We start from the raw sequence: 18,454 nt of genomic DNA, 5'->3' as shown, positions 1-18,454 counted from the left end.
GAAATCGCATAAATATTCAAAATTTTTCTGTGTTACTGGTTTTGGTTTGTACTTCAAAATGCCGCCGAAGGGCAGTGTCTGGCCTGCATAAGAGCTGCTTGGTTGTGAAGAAGTGCCTTTACCCTAAAATCGATTATGAATAATAAGAATTCATGAACCTTAAGAAATCTGACATACCAATAACTGGCATTATTGACGCGAAATTTTCATTTGGCATTTATCCGTTTCAGATCCGTTCATCATCCGTTTTATCCGTTATACGTCCTGTAGAAGTCCGTTTCTCATTCGTTCAACATCCGTTTCATCCGTTAAACGTCCGGTAGAAGTCCGTTGGTGAATTTATCTTCCAGACCTCCAACGGATGTATAACGGACACGTAACGGATACAAAACGGAAACGAAACGGACGAGTACCGTACAAAACGGACGCCTAACGGACGTTCAACGGATATTTTATCCGTTGGACATCCGTTCAAAGTTAATGCATTTATATTGCAACATCTTAAGCTTGATTTACGGCTGTTTAATAATTTGTTTCACTTCTCAACTGAGTGAATTCAATATAATTTTCTTTGTATAAATACCTGAATCTGATTTATAGATTCGACTAAAGATCATAATGTAGGCCACATAAAACAAATGACATTATATCTGTCGGACAATATTTTTCTTTATAATCTGTAAAAGAGAGGCGAATAATACCAAAACGCAAAAGTGAACCAATATAGGTCAAGGTACAGCCGTTAAAACGGAGCCAACATTTAAGGTTGACACCTAACAGCAAGCTATTATTATAAAGGGCACCAAAAATTACTAGTGTAAAACCATTCAAACGGGAAAACAAACGGTCTAATCTATATAAAAACGAGACACGAGAACCACATAAACAGACGACAACCACTGAACATCAGATTCCTGACTAATGACAGGTGTAAATAATTGCAGCTATTTGTTAACCGTCTTCTGCATGTTTAAAAAAGAAATCGCAAAATCGCAGAGTATTGTTCATATCGTGTATTTTAGATCGTAAGTACCACTACTATTAGACCGCGTTCACACTAGGACATTTTTATCGATTTAAACTAGACCGGTTCACTTTAGATCGGTTGAAGGGCTAATGTGAACGCTTTGAATCGATCTTCAATAGGTCTAAACTAAAACACCAAACGAGGTAGTTTAGTTTGAATCGATCTAAAGTAAACCGATCTTACTTTAAATGTGAACGCAGAGATCGGTTTAAACTAGTACGATTAAATCGAAAATAACGTATGCACATGTATAGCGGCAATAATATCTCAAAGGTTCGTTGTTTAACCCATATTTCTCTGTTAAAAGACCTTTAAAACAAACTGTAAACATGTTGTCTTCGCCGTAGCATAGATTTGCGAAATCTGTGTTTTCTTTCCTTATGTTGATTTATTTTCTTTTCAGGAACCGCAGTATTTCCGGCTTCGTGTTGTAACTTCGTTGCTCCAGTTATTTTTTTCAAAATTAAAGAAAAGTGCAATAACACCAGTATCAAAATTTGAACTTGTGATTCAAGAGAATCAACAAATTTATCCAATTTTGTTTCAAGTGTGTGTATCAGTGTATCAACAGATTAATTTGATAAATCAGTTCTATTTATACGCAATGTTTACAGTTTTACGGGTAAAAAGGTTAGATCGATTGCATTTTTAATTGTAGTGTGAACGCAGTGCAGTGGCGGATCCAGCCATTTAAAAAAAAGGGGGGGGGGTCCCAACCCAGAGTAAAGGGGGGGAGGGGTTCCAACTATATGCTCCCATCCAAATGCATTGATCGGCCAAAAAAAAAGGGGGAGTTCCAACCCCCGGACCCCCCCCCCCCCCCTGGATCCGCCACTGCAGTGGTTCAGATTAGACCTATGGAGATCATTATGAATAAAGATAATGTGAACGCTAACTGGTTTTATTTAGATCGATTCAAATTAGATCGATAAAAAAATGCTAGTGTGAACGGGGTCTAATACCTCGGTTTTAGCTTACACATAATTTTCACATAAAGTACACAGACGGGGACAGGACAATTATTTTCGCGTTTATCTGTATAAAATTGAGAATGGAAATGGGGAATGTGTCAAAGAGACAACAACCCGACCAAATAAAAAACAACAGCAGAGGGTCACCAACAGGTCTTCAATTTAGCGAGAAATTCCCGCACCCGGAGGCGTCCCTCAGCTGGCCCCTAAACAAACATTTACTAAGCCAGTGATAATGAACGCCATACTAATTTTCAAATTGTACACAAGAAACTAAAATTAAAATAATACAAGACTAACAAAGGCCAGAGGCTCCTGACTTGGGACAGGCGCAAAAATGCGGCGGGGTTAAACATATTTGTGAGATCTCAACCCTCCCCCTATACCTCTAACCAATGTAGAAAAGTAAACGCATAACAATACGCACATTAAAATTCAGTTCAAGAGAAGTCCGAGTCTGATGTCAGAAGATGTAACCAAAGAAAATAAACAAAATGACAATAATACATAAATAACAACAGACTAATAGCAGTTAACTGACTTCAATTAAACTGACTGAAAGATTACGATTTCATCATATGAACATCAGGCACAATCCTTCCCGTTAGGGGTTTAGTATCATACCATCATAACATATATGAGAAGAACATAACCCGTGTCATGCCAACAAATGTTTTTAGAATAAATGTGTTTAGTTCCGATGCAAAGACCTTATCAATGACTCAATATTAACGCCAAATATGCAATCTTTAATGACTTGACAACAGTATCGTAATTATATCCCTTCTTAATAAGTCTATTCAAAGGTTTTGTAAGTTTCTGAGGTGAATACTGACACCTTTGTGCTTTATAAAGAATATTACCATAAAAAATTGGATGTGAAATACCCGAACGTATTAAAAGTCTGCATGTTGAGCTATATTTACGAATAATGTCTTTATACCGATGATAAAATTTAGTAAATGTTTTGACTAGTTTGTGATATCGAAAACCCTGGTGTAATAATTTTTCAGTAATACATAAATTTCTCTCGTTAAAATCTAAAACATTGTTACATACACGAGCGAATCGTACAAGTTGAGATATATAAACACCGTAAGATGGTGACAAGGGAACGTCACCATCTAAAAACGGATAATTAACGATAGGAAATGAAAAATCATCCCTTTTATCATAAATTTTAGTATTCAGCTTTCCATTAGTGATATATATATCAAGATCGAGAAAAGGGCAGTGGCCATTGTTAGTATTAGCTTTATTTAAAGTAAGTTCAACAGGATAAATTTCATTAATATACATACTGTATGTATACTATGATTAATATACTACTATTATACTATATTGAGACTGTCTATATAATATAGCAGTGATCGCCATGGAGGAGAAAACTTAGAATTAATTATAGTTTATAGAAAATTAAATACACTTTAAATTAATATTCTGTAGATCCGTATTTTCATAGTATACAGAAAAGCGAAAATAATGGAATATAACAGAAAACAGAAAACAGAATAATAACGGGCTTTGAAAAAAAGGAAAGAGAGCTTAAAAAATTGTCCTGTCTCTATATACCTATATGACTTTTGGTTAGGGTTAGCGCTATAGAACCAGGTTTAATCCACCATTTTCTACATTTGAAAATGCCTGTACCAAGTCAGGAATATGACAGTTCTTGTCCATTCGTTTTTGATGCGTTTTGTTATTTGATTTTGCCATGTGATTATGGACTTTCCCAATTGATCTTCCTCTAAGTTCAGTATTTTTGTGATTTTACTTTTTGATATCATTTCAGTAAGTTAATTTCTCCAGACATAAAATCTTTTACAAAAATTAATCTGAAAATAATTAACATAATTTACTTTAAACCAAGCTTAAAATGCCTGCGATTTCGCTTTTAAGCCAAACAAAACTTCCGGTTTTAAACTTCCACATTCATTTCATAAGAGTACGCGGAGAAAGGACAATAATTATTGCTTTGATAGAGACTCTATATAATATAGCAGTGATCGCCTATGAGAAAAAACTTGAAATTGATAGTTAATACCAAATACTTTATTTATAGTATACGTATGTTCATAATATACAGAAACGCGAAAATAGTGGAATTTAACAGAAGAAAAAATGGAATTTAACAGAAGGAAAAAAATAACGGACTTTGGAAACTAGGGAGGAGGCTTAAATTGTTTCTAAGTACCTATGAATTTTGATACCTTTTCTGAAATTCTCCAGACATGAAATCTTTTACTGAAATTCTTGACACAACAACCAAGCTCTTAGTGCCCGTGATTTCACGGGTGTGTTCTAGTATATCTATATTCTTCCATACTATATAGTCTGTGTTTGTCTTTTTTATTTTTGTTCAGTACTTCTACTGCTTGTGTCTTGTTAAATATATATTACCTGTAGATGCAGGTCCATCATAAGATGTAAAGTTAACATAAATAGTTCACTCTCGTTGAGTGATTGGCCTTGTACAAATGTAGTATTAGAAAGAATGTAGCGATTAACCCAGATTTGGTATAATTTTATGATTAAGTTTAATTGGATTGATACATTTTAGATATATATATATATTTTACTTTAGTTGTATTTGTTGTGTTCTGATAGGTCAGTGCCAGTTTATCGTACTTTATACATAAATAGATTGAGTTATATCCCTTTTTACAACCGTTATGTTTTTGTATATCCATCATAATGGAAATAGCTAAATATGAACCTCAAATTGCACTTCCAAAAATGTCATTTAATAGAAAAGTTAAAGTCAAAATGTGATAGATTAATATTTATTCAGCTGTAAAGTTATCCATATGTTGCTTTTGGTTGTTGTTGTCCATAATTTGCTTTTTGTTGTTGTCCATATGTTGCTTTTGGTTGTTGTTGTTGTCTAGAGTTTACTTTTTGTTGATGTTGTTGTTTTACAGGTCTAACACAACCATAGTAGCAGCCAAGTTTGCAGCATTTTTTGCCTGCACGACATGATGAATCATTCTGGCAGTTTCTGTTCAACTTCCCATAACAATTCGGAAATATGTCTCTAGGACACTTTGATGTTGAAGTCGCTGGAAAGAAGACCAATACTAAGTATTAGACTTAAAATCAATGCTTAACAAAGATAAATCAATGATTATGTTATCTGAAATCAATGGAAAACAACATAAGAACTCCAAAATTTATTAAATTTGTTCAACCTTTGAATTTTCATATTGCTCGGCAATTTGTTGTTAAGAACTATTTCTTGTAAGCTCGTGTGGTCTCTTTGGTAAACGTATATTTTGTCATGGTTTTGTTTCATATTACACGAACATGTGTGTCAATTGAAATTTTATTATATAATAGTTATTTTCTTATAAAAAGAACTTCCGATGTTGATCTCGCAATATGTCTGTCTAACAAGTCACGAGTATTTGACCTCATGATATCTCTTGTTGTCGCGTCATGTATAATATTTGATCTGGTGATATCTCTGGTTAACGTCCACGAGTCTTTGGTGTTGTGTCATTGTAATATTACACATGTCGTTCTTTTTGTGATATTTGTTGTTTTTCCAACACAGAACGATAGATTTGCGTTACATTTTACGTTTATTGATATAAAGTAAATGGTTGATTTGTAAAAATACATGTTAGAGAGGATAATGTCTTGATTAATAATCATGGTAATATACCGACCATTTCAGACCTAATAATTACACAAATCGTGCGCTTTATTTTTTATGTCTATAATTATTGCATTTGTTTAGTGAAAATTGAAAACACAAAATGAATTTTCATCATCAACAATATTGGATTAAATCTATCACTTTGACTATGATTATCTGATCATATCAAGTAATGCATTATTTTAAAAGAGGAGCGTAAGATACAAGAGGTACATTCAAACTCATAGATCGAAAACAAGCTGACAACGTCATGGCTAAAAATGAAAAAGACAAACAGACAAAATAATAGTTTACAAGACACAACATAGAAAACTAAAGAATTAGCAACACGAACTCCACAAAAAACTGGGAGTGATTTCAGGTGTTCAAAAAGAGTGTACGCAGATCCTGCTTCACATGTCACACCCGTCGTATTGCTCATTTTATTACTGACCAAGTAAATAGTCTAATTTGGTAGGTCATATTCATGAAAAGGAATACGGGATTGTATTTACGACATTAGTAACAAGCAAATTGAAAAATACATCCAGTAAAAAAACATATCATGCAGTATCGACTCTTGTGTAGAAAACTACACAAAGCCCCAATATCTTTCCTAACGATTTGTTTGTATTATATTTAATACTAAAAACATTAAACGCATTTTTTAATGGATATAATTACCTTCACTCTTCACCTCAAAATTTGATATTATTCGTAGAATTAAAACGTGTTTAAGATTGATAATCTTTAAGATAATTAAGTTCATGAATTACCTCCACTTGTACATGTGCTAAGACATTCTTCTTTCGTATTGAACCTATTTCCATTACCACGGCAGCCACCATATTCAAACTCTAAACATGTTTTTGCGTTCAAATCATAATAATATCGAACGTAAATCCCCCTACAAGGTCCTGGATCTTTAGGTAGGGTACATACTGAAGATGAAAGCATATACAAAGACGACATGGAATTCAAATTAAAACATCATAGTATTTAGAAATTCGAAAAACAAAAATATAAGACACATGATCAACTCTAATAACGATCTTCATACCACGGCTAAGGCACTTGGAATCACTGCCAGGGGGGTTGGAAGGGGTTGGGGTGTTGCTACTCTCTGGTTTTAGTTTATCATTTTTTTATAGCCAATTATTGATTCCTTTTCGTCGTCTTTTATTGTTTTGCCATTGCGTTGTCAGTTTGGTAAAATCTGACTTTTTCATATAGATAATTCACAGATTGCAAATTTAATATTCTTGCATTATAACAAAAAAAAGTAAAAGAAAACCTTAACACATAGATAGACTTATCAAACTAGTTGCAATAACAAATGGCGATCACATACATGCACAGATAAATGTACATTAGTTTTACCTGTAAGCTTTCAGATGGAAAATGATTCAAGAACACTTTAAAAGTTTCTTTAATATTTGATATATATACAAAATACTTGTTAGTTACAATTTTATACCTACCGGATTTAATATTGTTTCCTTCAGGTGTCTTATTCTGTGGGTGAAAAAGAAGATTTTTCATTAAAAAAAATAGTACCGGTATTGCCCAAAAATTGGTCAATATTTGTAGCTTAAAATAAAATTGAGATGCATTGACCAATATCACAATGAATCAAAGTTAATACAGTGAGAAGATAGGAAGTATATCATTTATTGAAATATTTACGTACTTGCATTCTTATAACTTCTAATCATGAGTTACCAACAGAGCTTATTTCGATGTTCCATGAAAAATCAATAAATACGGGTAATTCTTTTGATTTCTTGACATGAAACACAGAGCACATATTTCGACAAGAAATATGTTTTACATGTTTTACATGTAACAGTGTTTTGTATGATATTTTACACGACTGACTTTAATATTTAGTCTGTCGACGTTTCTGATGCTTTAACTTGGTTGAAAATCAGCCGCGTTTGTCAAGTTTTGAAAAAAATCCCTTTTTTTATGACCTATTTTGGATGTACAGATTAACGCTTCAAAATAACATGTTGACAAAAATAGTTCTATTTACCATTCTTTATACATGTCTGTCCATCAACATAAAACATTTGTTCTTCCGACATTGAACATAATAAGGTAATGAACAAATCTCACAAATTCGGAACTTATTTCACTTAGTAAGGAACAAATTTCACCAACCCAGAACTTATTTCACCATTTCATATTTTTACGATTAAACAAAAACTTACAATTGTGTCAACACATTCATTTCCGCATTCTTTTGTGCAGCAAATCTGACCTTGAAGATAAAATAAACATATAAAGAAAAAAATACCAAATTAGACAAAGCATTAAAATGTAGCATGTTTTGTTTGTTTTTGTTTCTGACAATATAAAAACGTCAAATGGATCCTTTAAGCATGTACTAGTCGCACACAAATCGAATAATACTCTGTTTACATTGCTGTTTAGAACAACATATTTTGTGATTACAAAGCGTACTATTGGAAGACTTACAAACTCAAGTGTTCATTATTTTTATTAGACACGTCATTTTCTTCGTGTGATTTAAATGCGGTAAATATGTACTGGTTTTACACGTCATTTTTGGGTCCCTTTGTAGCTTGCTGTTGGGTTTGAGGCAAGGTTCCGTGTTGAAAACTGTACTTTGATCTATAATGGGGTGCTTCTATAATTGTGACTTGGATGGAGAGTTCACTTGTCTCATTGGCACTCATACCTATATCTATGATTTGAGGTTAATTCACGCTCCTGACTTTGTTTTCCTTTCCTAACACTGTGTTGATACTGCTGCTGGTGGACTGTTAGTTTCCGAGGAGATCCACAGATAAATATGTAGTGTTTCGGTACACACATCATTTATTACATTAGTTTTCGTAAGTTTTCCGTAGAAAAAGTAGCAAATTATTTAGAGCTTAAATAAAATATCATTCGGCAAGGCAAATCTAAGATAAAATTGAGAATGGAAATGGGGAATAATACTAATATCGTATACAGCATGTACACGCATGTCATTTTTGTTCATATGTCTACACTGGTGATTTTGCAACATGAATTTGATTAAAATGGGTACACGTCAATAAGACCGCTACCAGACGACAAAAATAAAATATAAATACATATTTGAATATGCCGTGAAAAAAAATAACGAGTTGTCCTACTTGTCCCGGTCTATCTTATTTCCGTGCAGAGATCATCATAATGCTTGTTTTTTTCAAATAGTATATTAAATACATGTATGATCACATAGTATATATTCATCAATTAAACCTACCATTTGTACATTCCTGATCTTGCTGGCAATGATTAAAATGATGTATGCATCTGACCTCTGGATTCAAGGCTGGACATCTGCTCTTTCTTCTACCATAAGATGCCTTAAATGATATACATTTTGTAAAATTGAGCATAGAAATGGGGAATGTGTCAAAGAGTCAACAACCCGACCAAAAAAACAGACAACAGTAACAGTGTTTATTATTGTTTTAAAAATCGTAGGTTTGTATAAGTGTACTAAGCTTTCTTTTTCATTTCAATTTATGATGTTGATTTAAATGTTATTTTCCCTTTTAGTTCGGTTGGTTACATAAACAAGTAAAAAAAATGTACGATCTAAATTCCAATCGATCGTTCTACATATATATATGAAAGTTTTTCTACTATATATATTATACACGTGTTTAGAATTTGGCATTTCCATTTTAAAACTCATATGATAAATACTGTGCTGCAAATAACCCTACAATATTGATGGTTATCAAGCACAATTCCTCCATACATCGTATTTAACTTCATCAATTCCAATTGTTTGGTGAGGACAATGATTTGTATAGTACAATGTCTACAATGGATTTGTTGGATTTATATAGATCCTTGTTGAAAATTTTTAATAAAACGCATACACAGCTTAAACATTGTAATTGTCAGTAAAGACTCAGTCTAGACGTGTTTGCATAGAGTATTCAACAAACTCGGTTGAATGAGTTTTTCGTCCAATTTTGATAAAATGGAACTGGCTAATTATATAAAGAAATAAAATGTTGTATGAGTATCAATAAGTTAACTCTCCATAACTATACGATAATTCTACATTCTACAGTTTTTGACACAACTAAACTGTTCTATTTCTATACTCCTATTGATTTAAAACAGCTTATTCATTTAGTAAGTTTAGAGAAAAATAGTGTTATAGTGTTGTACTTCCACTATTTTTCTGGTATTTTTGCTGAGAAATATTATCAAAATTAGTTACGTATTACAATGTCTATATCGTTTGACTGATTTCAACTCAATCTATATATGAGGCTAAGCAATTCTTTGCAGATCCCGCAGTTCAGAATTTAGCATTTTACAGATTGAAAAAATCAATTTATTGAATATAATGCACATTTGTACCCATATGGGTTGAAGGCATACATAAATCAACATAGTAATTTTACAATACATCATACAGAAAAAAACAACAAAAGAACCAAACATTATATACATATATGTATCTATTATGCAGTTGTTGAGTCCACCCTCCTCAGTGACCATGACTTTTTAACAAATGAAGCAGCATACTGCATAATTGACGGACAAGAAAGACATAAAACCAATTTATCCAAATTATCCATATTACATGTATCTATGGTCATTCTCAAAACGATAACATTCATTGTTCTTAGTTAAGTGTTAGGGGTTGCTTGTTTATAAAACAAGATGCTTTAAAGAGCCTGCCTGTGTATCTTACTTCATCTTCGCTAGCCAAGGGTTACAATCCACTCCCGCTGAAGAGAGCGGGAGCGGGAGTGGATCGTAACCATTGGCTAGTGAAGATGATCTTACTTAGTGTATATGCATATTCTACAAATGACAAAAAACTTGGTAAAAACTGTCACCAAAGAGCAATAACTCTAAAAAAAAAAATTAGAATCGACTGACGATCTGGACAATGTAAATTCATTTGTAGAATTTAACTTGCTGATCGTTTTCTCTCTATAGTTTTCAAGATAAAACGCAATAATGAAAAGGAAAGGAGAAAATCTCTCTTTTAAGGGCGTAACTCCTTTAAAAAGCAGTCTAGCAGTTTTGCTGATCATGGAAAATTGGCCGACCTCAACATTTTGAACACTTCTGCTCTCGTCAGATTTTTCTCTATTATAAACGGTTTCAAAATAATAGACAGAACTTGCATTTTACCCCAATGTTATATTTTTAGCATTCTTGACCATTTTTGTTGACAGGCAGGGTCATCGAACACATTTTTAAAGTAGATACCTCAATGATGATATTTTGGCCCGGTAGTTTCATAGGAGAAAAAAATTGTAATCGTTCACCGACGAAGACGGACGACAGAAGCTAAGTGATGAGAAAAGCTCGCTTGGTCCGTTTTGGCCAGCGGAGATTAGATACATTTAAACAAAGAGTAATTGTTACTCTTCATGTATGTTAATCCGATTCTTATACAACTTTTCTTGTCTCACTCAAATATTTATGAAAATGCGCTTTTAAACTTCACATTATGGCCCATCCGTTAGAACAATGAGAAATGCATCATTATAAATTTCACACGAACATAGTACTTCTTTTTAAGTAACTTACCTCTGTATATTGAAGTACACAGACAATGTACACCAATGTATTAAACAGTATGGTCCAAGTTGACCTCGGACCCATGTCGTTTAGATTGGGTCATAAACTATAGAATTGTCTTTAAATAACAAATAGTTCCCTGAAAAATGTAGCTCATTATTTATCCGGTGTTTGTTTCAATACGTATAAATGTATTCTCTAAATTCGCACATAATGTTTGGTAATAATGGTAAGTTCAAATCATTATATCCCTTTATTTTCTACTAACTAGTTGGCTTAACATAGTTTGTGCATGATAAATGAGAAAATAGTGTTCAAATATTGAAATATAAATCTTTAACATGGAAAAAATAACTATTTAGTCAAGGTTAAAATGGATAATCATGATTATAATTTGTCACAGAACTTTTTTATGGCGTACTTAGGCATATTTAAACGTACTTACGTACCATAAGTCATTCAAATATATTAATATTGTTCAGTCAGCTGGTATAAATTAACATATCTGTATTAATAGGACAACCAACTTCTACAAAGTAGTTCACTATACAGTCTCAACCCCTCATTGACAATACCATCATTTGAAAGTTAAGTTGTGGTCTTAAGAATTTAAATGCCTCGTGAGTATCAAAACTAACACATGATGCTTTTAATGCACAGGATGCACAGGAACCATACAGAATTATAATACCATGATCTGTAAAAATGCCTACTTTTAGTACAGCCATATTCATATGTAATTGGTATATTGGAAGAATGCTATGTTACTAACGCCCCCTCCCTTTTTCCTACATCGCATCTCCTATTTCTGTTATATGAGAGGACCATGAAAGGTTTTGAGATGCATAAATTTTATGTTTGAGACTTTAAATCAGTGGATGTGACATTTCTTGTTAGGTCAAAGCAAACAAAATGAAAAAAATAAATAAAAATATAAACCTGAAAACACGACTGTAACAATATAGAAGTTAATAATTCTGTAGATCACCGAGACTGCCAGGCTGATTGTTGCACATAGTATTACAAAAAATAGAAACGTAAGAAAAAGACTCCAAAGAATGTGTTTTCATGTCAGTTAACGCTTAAGCATAGATGAAAATACGCTATCTTGTCTTTTGTTAGGATGTAACTGAAAACACACGTCAATGTACCTACGTGTTGCTTTCTTCCACAATTTGAATTTCATTTCGGGGAATTTTCATCTCTTAGGGAAGTTAGACTATCGGACTAGTATACACGGCTGTTGTGGCACGAGATAATGCGTAGAAACTATGTATATTTGTATCGAGCATCATATAAAAATATAGTAAAGGGTTGGTTCATGCATGTTTTTGCTGAATGTCCAGTCGCAAATATTTCACGTATGTTCAGGATGAGGTAAATGGTGTAATTAGGATTAATGGAAAACCCCATAATACATTAAAACAGAATAATCGAGATTCAAGCTGTGACAAATAAATAAACAAAAAAGGGAAGTAAACCAAAAACAGTAATTAAACAACACACACACCAAACAATTCAAGGTTAATGTTCTGCTTATCGTTCACCTTCAGATCTTTGTCATTTGTCCAAAACAAATCTCGTGAAAAATGTAACTTCAAAATATAAAAACTTTTAATTAAACATGTCATTTGATACACATTGATATTTCTCCATAAATTACTAAAAAAAAAAGGAAAAAAAGGAAAAACAATCCCGAATTATTTCGTACTCTCGATATTGTCTCGTTTCGTTTCATTACACATTCTATTATACTAAAATGCATAATTTAGATATGTTAAAAGATCCAAAAGATATATTTTTTCAACAGATTAATGTTTTTTGATTGAAGTAAATAAGAAGTTTTTTTTTAATTACATATTAAAATGTTCAAAGTACATATTATACTTTAACATCAAATTATCATAAGTTAATATAAATACACTATTAGTTAAGTCACGCATATCTTGAATGCATGACAAAAGTTTTAAGAAAATATTTTTATACGAATCACGGACGACTGGTTAATTATACAATAATGATTATTTGTAACTTATATATTTGAACATACACGTATTATATTTCAATATACATGTAGGAGATCGGTTAAGCAGGTAGGTTTTTATATATATTTTTTTTTATCACTCGATAGCGGAGTTTTTTTATAACAATTACTCATAACAAATTCTATCTAAATTATTTGGAAACAGATTTCCGCAATATTTAACACGCTGTTCTTTTGCTTTTTGTGTTTTTTTTCTTCTGTGCATGCAATGATTTTGTGTCAATATTCAAAATTATAAGTCAAAAGAAACTGACAAAACCATTGCAAAATAAATACGTATAAGAGCAAAATACGAACAAAAGTTTACGAAACACAACGTAGAAATCTAAAGTCTTAGAAACACGTAACCCCGGATTGTTTTCGTGTGCTCCAGAGGAATTAGCAGGTGATATGTCTTGTTAGGTAGGTCACATTCCATGGAAAGAGGACGGGATTGTTGTTAAGACAAATGTTACATACCCGTCGTTGTGTGTAATATTTGTTATAATAAAATAGAATGATGCATGTACAAAGAGGTTATATTTGTAACATAATTACGGCAACAGTTATTCTTCTTATTAATAAAAACATCTATGCAAAGAAAACTAACAGTCTTCTTGTTCTATCCTGACTTTCATGTATTTCTTTTGTGTATAAACTTGGTCTTCAGAAAAGCGGCACAGTAGTTTTTGCATTCCGGAATTTAGGTTGCTCTTTTATGTATCCTACTTGAGTCAATGTATCTAAACAATGTAATTGGACAAAAAAAAAATCAGTAATACTATCACCTGAACATAATTTCCTAAATTGAGGGATAAAAACAGAAATACTACCATGCCAACTTTAATAGACGTACATAAGTTTGTATACATTTTTGTATTTTTCTCTACAGATTTCCAGAGCAAATTTACTTTGATAAAAGAATTTTGAAAGAAATGGTAGACGTTTTTCCAACTCTTCTAATAGTATACCTCTTCACTAGTTCTAAGGCATCATGGGACATAATATATCCAAGTATGTTATAAATGAAAATCTTCTAAAACAGTGATCAATGTTGATAGATATAGGAAGATGTGGTGTGAGTGCCAATAAAACAACTCTTCATCCAAATAACAATTTAAAAAAGTGAACCATTAAAGGTCAATGTACGGCCTTCAACACGGAGCCTTGAATAAATTTGATTTGCGATATCTGAATCTAAATGCACAATTAATAGAATATTAGGGACAAACATTCAAGGTCAAAAAGCAAACAAACAAGTCCCAAACAAAGCCATCGCAAGACACCACTGCGAAATATTTAACCCTTCGAAAATTAATTATTAGTTTTGAAAAAAAACCGGTTTTAATAATACAGATAAATCTTGAAGTTTATACAAATGAAGTAAGTGAAAATTAGAAGATATTCCAAATAATCAAAGCTGGTATATAGACAAGTTCCATATTAATATAAAATAACAAAAAAACATTACAAACAGTATCAACAGGTCGAATTAACAAGAAAATACGATTTGAGAGTACTCACAGTTACTGACAGCTAGTTATAAGCCAAAAACATTTAAAAAATAAAAAAATCATGCATCAGAGACTAAAATCAACTAAAACACATCCCAGGGATTTAGTATGTTAACGTCATACAGTTAGAGAAGACATGACTTGTGCAATGCCAAAAATAAATGTATCGACGGCTAGTAGGATAGTGAGGAGCGACAAAAAATAATTAAAAAGTATAAAAATTAACGTGTCTGTGTCTCTATACATCCCACCTCAAAAGAAGATACAATTTAGTTGTTTTAATTTGCTAATGACAAAATCGATATTAGTGCCAAATTGACAATGTAAACTATATTAAGAGATTTAATTACAATATTGGTACGATAAACTTTATCTATAAGTTTGTTGAAAGGTTCGATAAGTTTACATAGTCAATTTCCTCGCTTTAAGTACAATATTACCATAAAATTTAGGATGTGAAATACCATTTTTAATAAGTTTTCTACAGGTACAGCCAAATTTACTAATCAAATCGTAGTATCTAAGAATTTAGTAAAAAAGTTTTAAGTAATTTATGGTATTGAAATCCCTGATACAACAATTTCCCAGTGATGCATTGATTACGTTGCTTAAAATCTATGACATCAGAACACACACGAACGAGTTTGGACATATAAACACCGTATGATGGAGCCAAAGGCACATCGCCGTCTTAAAAAGGAAAATTAACAATAGGAAATGAAAAATCGTCTCTTTTGTCGTAAATTTTAGTATGAATGTTCCCGTTTGAAATTGAAATGTCTAAATCTAGAAAAGGACAACTGCTGCTGTTTATTTTAGATTTAGTTAAAGTAAGTTCTTTAGCATAATAATAAATAACGAAAAAATATTTTCTATTCGCTGTTCTAATGTACTGTATGTATATAAAAAAAAAATACCATTTGTTGGTGTCTTTCAGACACTAATTGGTGTGGCAAAGGAAACACGGCCAATAACTATGACGATCTTGGAAGCTTGGACCAGCTAGACAGCTGCTGTAGAACTCATGATAATTGTCCTATAAATATCAATGCGTTTGAGAAGGATTATGGAATATTGAATATAGGAACTTCTACAGTGTAAGTGTTAAAATTAAATAAAGTATCATAGTGAATTACTTTTACAGATTAATGTCACGACCGATCAATTTTAACAACTTTCGCGGGAACAAAAATAACGTGAGAATATAGACTAGTGTTAATGTAAAACCATGATAATTATCCTCTTATATAACCATTACAGATTCATTTAACAAAATGTAATGAAAATTCTGAGTCCTCAATGCTTTTTAACTTTGTACTCTATTTATCCTTTTTTTTATCCCAGCGTCATTGATGCGTTTTTAGAACACAACTAAATAGTTAGGCGTACAAAATCATATGCCTGATATCTTTGAAGAGTATTTAATTTGACAGTGATAAGTTCCTTAATGAGCAAAAAAGTTGGAAAGGCATTCTACGATACGTGTTAAAACAGTTCTATTTACTGTTTTGTATGCTATTGCTGCAACAGCAACCAAGATAAGGTTTTAATGCATTTGTCAAAATGTTAGATGAAAAATTTTGAAGTTATTGGTTGATGTTTCCGAGCGCTTAATTATCTTGTTAACCTTCATTAGCTATGCTTAACGTTTTTAACCCCTCAAAAACAATAATTACACCTATTCATGAATACTTTAGGCGCTATTTGGCAGCGAGGTACCTACTTAACCAATTAAGCTTGATTGGGGGGGGGGGGATCTAAAAACAAAACTACATAATTTAGAACTCGTAATACTGGCGTAAACATAGAAAGTAATTTTACATTAGGTAACATAGAAACTGTGAGTTGGAATTATTTTTTGTTAAAACATGATCAAAATGGTATTCCTCTAGCAATTGTGCAAACCCTATTGGAATTGTTGGTCCTCATTGCTTTTCAAATTTGTACTTTATGTTGCCTTTTTAATATATTTTTTTTAGATTACGCGCGTCTGGTGTACACAGTTGTTAACCTAGTCTTTATGATGTGTTTATTCATTTATTTCGTAAAAAGTAAACTGTCGAATCATTTAATTACCATAGGAGCCATTGTGATTGTGAAGATGTCCTTTTTGAGTGTCTTAGAGCAATAGACGGAAGCCAAAAGAACCATGCAACTGCCGTAGGCATTTCTTATTTCAACGTGCTGCATCCTAAATGCATAAAGAAGGAAACGAAATGTGTGCTTAAAATGTAAGTATCAATGTGACACCATTAATTCTTGTTATATTGAAATTGTACAGCTAATTTCAGTTGTTTTGAATGAAATTACATATGGGAAGATAGAAATGTTTGTTGAAAGTGTTGTATTCTTTATTAGAAAATAAGGGTAATTTTTTTTATAATTCTTTATTTGGTATTTCTTCATCTCATACAATATCTATATGCATTTTTTTTATAAAGAAGAATACAATACAAGTTTATTCATTTTGACCTGTCAAGTAATAAAATCAAAATAAGGGTAATTGATGCAAAGGTCGGGACGTTACACTAAGAGCCATGCAAGAATAGCAATACATATTACTTGTTGTTGCATCATAGGTAATTTAGATTTTCTCTTTAAAATGTTAAACGGAAACTAATATATGACTCAATTTAGTAGAGCACGTTATGGTGATAATTTACAAAACACGTGTGTTGCGCATTAAACTTGTTATCATATATGTTAAAGGTAATAAATTAACCCAACTATCAATTAAAAACTTTTCAAATATGACAATAAAAGATTAGAGATTTCAAGATATGGAAAATGTCTTCAGCAACTGATACATTTGTAACCTTTGAAGAATGTGTTATATTCGTGTTGTTGGAACAAATACTTTTGTAGAAAATGGGGACTTTAAATTTATGATAGATTTTTTTGTTTTAGATGGGGCAACTGCATACATAAGTCGTCGGGCTATAACCTTTTCTCTGGAAGATGGTGGACATAATTTGAACGATCACATTGATTATAGAAATTTCTCCGTCTGTAAATTAACCAAGCACCAGGTTTTATATACTGACTTTTATTTATTTTAAATTGTTCAGAATTTTTTTTTTTAATATTACACTTTGTGTTAAAATCTTCTTTTTTAGATGATTAAATTATTATATATTGTAAGATTTTTCTTTTTTTGTTCTTATTAAAGCCTTTAAGTTACAAGTACGTTCCGAAAAATTTAAATTAAAACTTCACATTCAGTTCATAACTTCGTGTTATGTAGAAAAGGGGATGTTGGATATATACGTCAATAAGACAGCAACCCAACGTTACAAAACTCAAAATACATTTTTACCATAAACAGAGAGTTTTGACAATATTTCCTGCTCAACCAACTCGCCTTGATCAGGAACAATGTAGGAAAACATTTAAAAAGTAAGAGAACTCACCAAATTTGACAAAACTCCGTCTTTTTTTTTTGAGGAAAATGGAATGACATTTACTGATTTATTCTTTTTACCAGATATTTAGACTTTTTAATAAGATTAACAGGAATGTGATGTTCAGTAGTTGTCGTATGTTGATAAGGTTCAAAAGTGTTTCTCGTTTCTCGTTTTTTTTTTATAAAGATTAGACCGTTTACACTTGTCATTTTTGGGAGCCCTTTATAGGTTGCTGTTTAGTGGGAACCAAGACTCCGTGTTGAAGACCATACTTCGACCTATACTTGTTTACTTTTACAAATTGTGACTTTGATAGAGA

General features: G+C 31.9%; 2 protein-coding genes and 1 long non-coding RNA gene across 3 annotated transcripts; 1 reads left to right on the top strand and 2 right to left on the bottom strand.

The window, feature by feature from the left end:
- Nucleotides 1-4,524: 4,524 nt before the first annotated feature.
- Nucleotides 4,525-7,222, bottom strand: LOC139490450 (chelonianin-like). The gene is made up of 3 exons (XM_071277236.1): nt 7,117-7,222; nt 6,412-6,576; nt 4,525-5,057 (listed from the first exon to the last, which is right to left on the bottom strand). The coding sequence occupies exons 1-3, from the start codon at nt 7,175-7,177 to the stop codon at nt 4,798-4,800; spliced, it is 486 nt and encodes a 161-aa protein (XP_071133337.1). The 5' UTR covers nt 7,178-7,222; the 3' UTR covers nt 4,525-4,797.
- A 626-nt stretch (nt 7,223-7,848) lies between these two features.
- LOC139490449 (uncharacterized) lies at nt 7,849-11,823 on the bottom strand. Its single transcript, XR_011656334.1, has 3 exons — nt 11,204-11,823; nt 8,895-8,997; nt 7,849-7,898 (listed from the first exon to the last, which is right to left on the bottom strand). It is a non-coding gene; the product is annotated as an uncharacterized lncRNA (long non-coding RNA).
- A 743-nt stretch (nt 11,824-12,566) lies between these two features.
- LOC139490198 (phospholipase A2-like) lies at nt 12,567-17,826 on the top strand. Its single transcript, XM_071277047.1, has 5 exons — nt 12,567-12,571; nt 14,110-14,231; nt 15,669-15,828; nt 16,813-16,962; nt 17,639-17,826. The coding sequence occupies exons 1-5, from the start codon at nt 12,567-12,569 to the stop codon at nt 17,700-17,702; spliced, it is 501 nt and encodes a 166-aa protein (XP_071133148.1). The 3' UTR covers nt 17,703-17,826.
- Nucleotides 17,827-18,454: the final 628 nt, after the last annotated feature.

This window comes from Mytilus edulis, chromosome 9, assembly GCF_963676685.1.
Source record: "Mytilus edulis chromosome 9, xbMytEdul2.2, whole genome shotgun sequence".
In the NCBI taxonomy this organism is placed as follows: domain Eukaryota; kingdom Metazoa; phylum Mollusca; class Bivalvia; order Mytilida; family Mytilidae; genus Mytilus; species Mytilus edulis.
The sequence above is the reverse complement of the archived record's forward strand: the minus strand, read 5'-3'. Positions and strand labels throughout refer to the sequence as shown.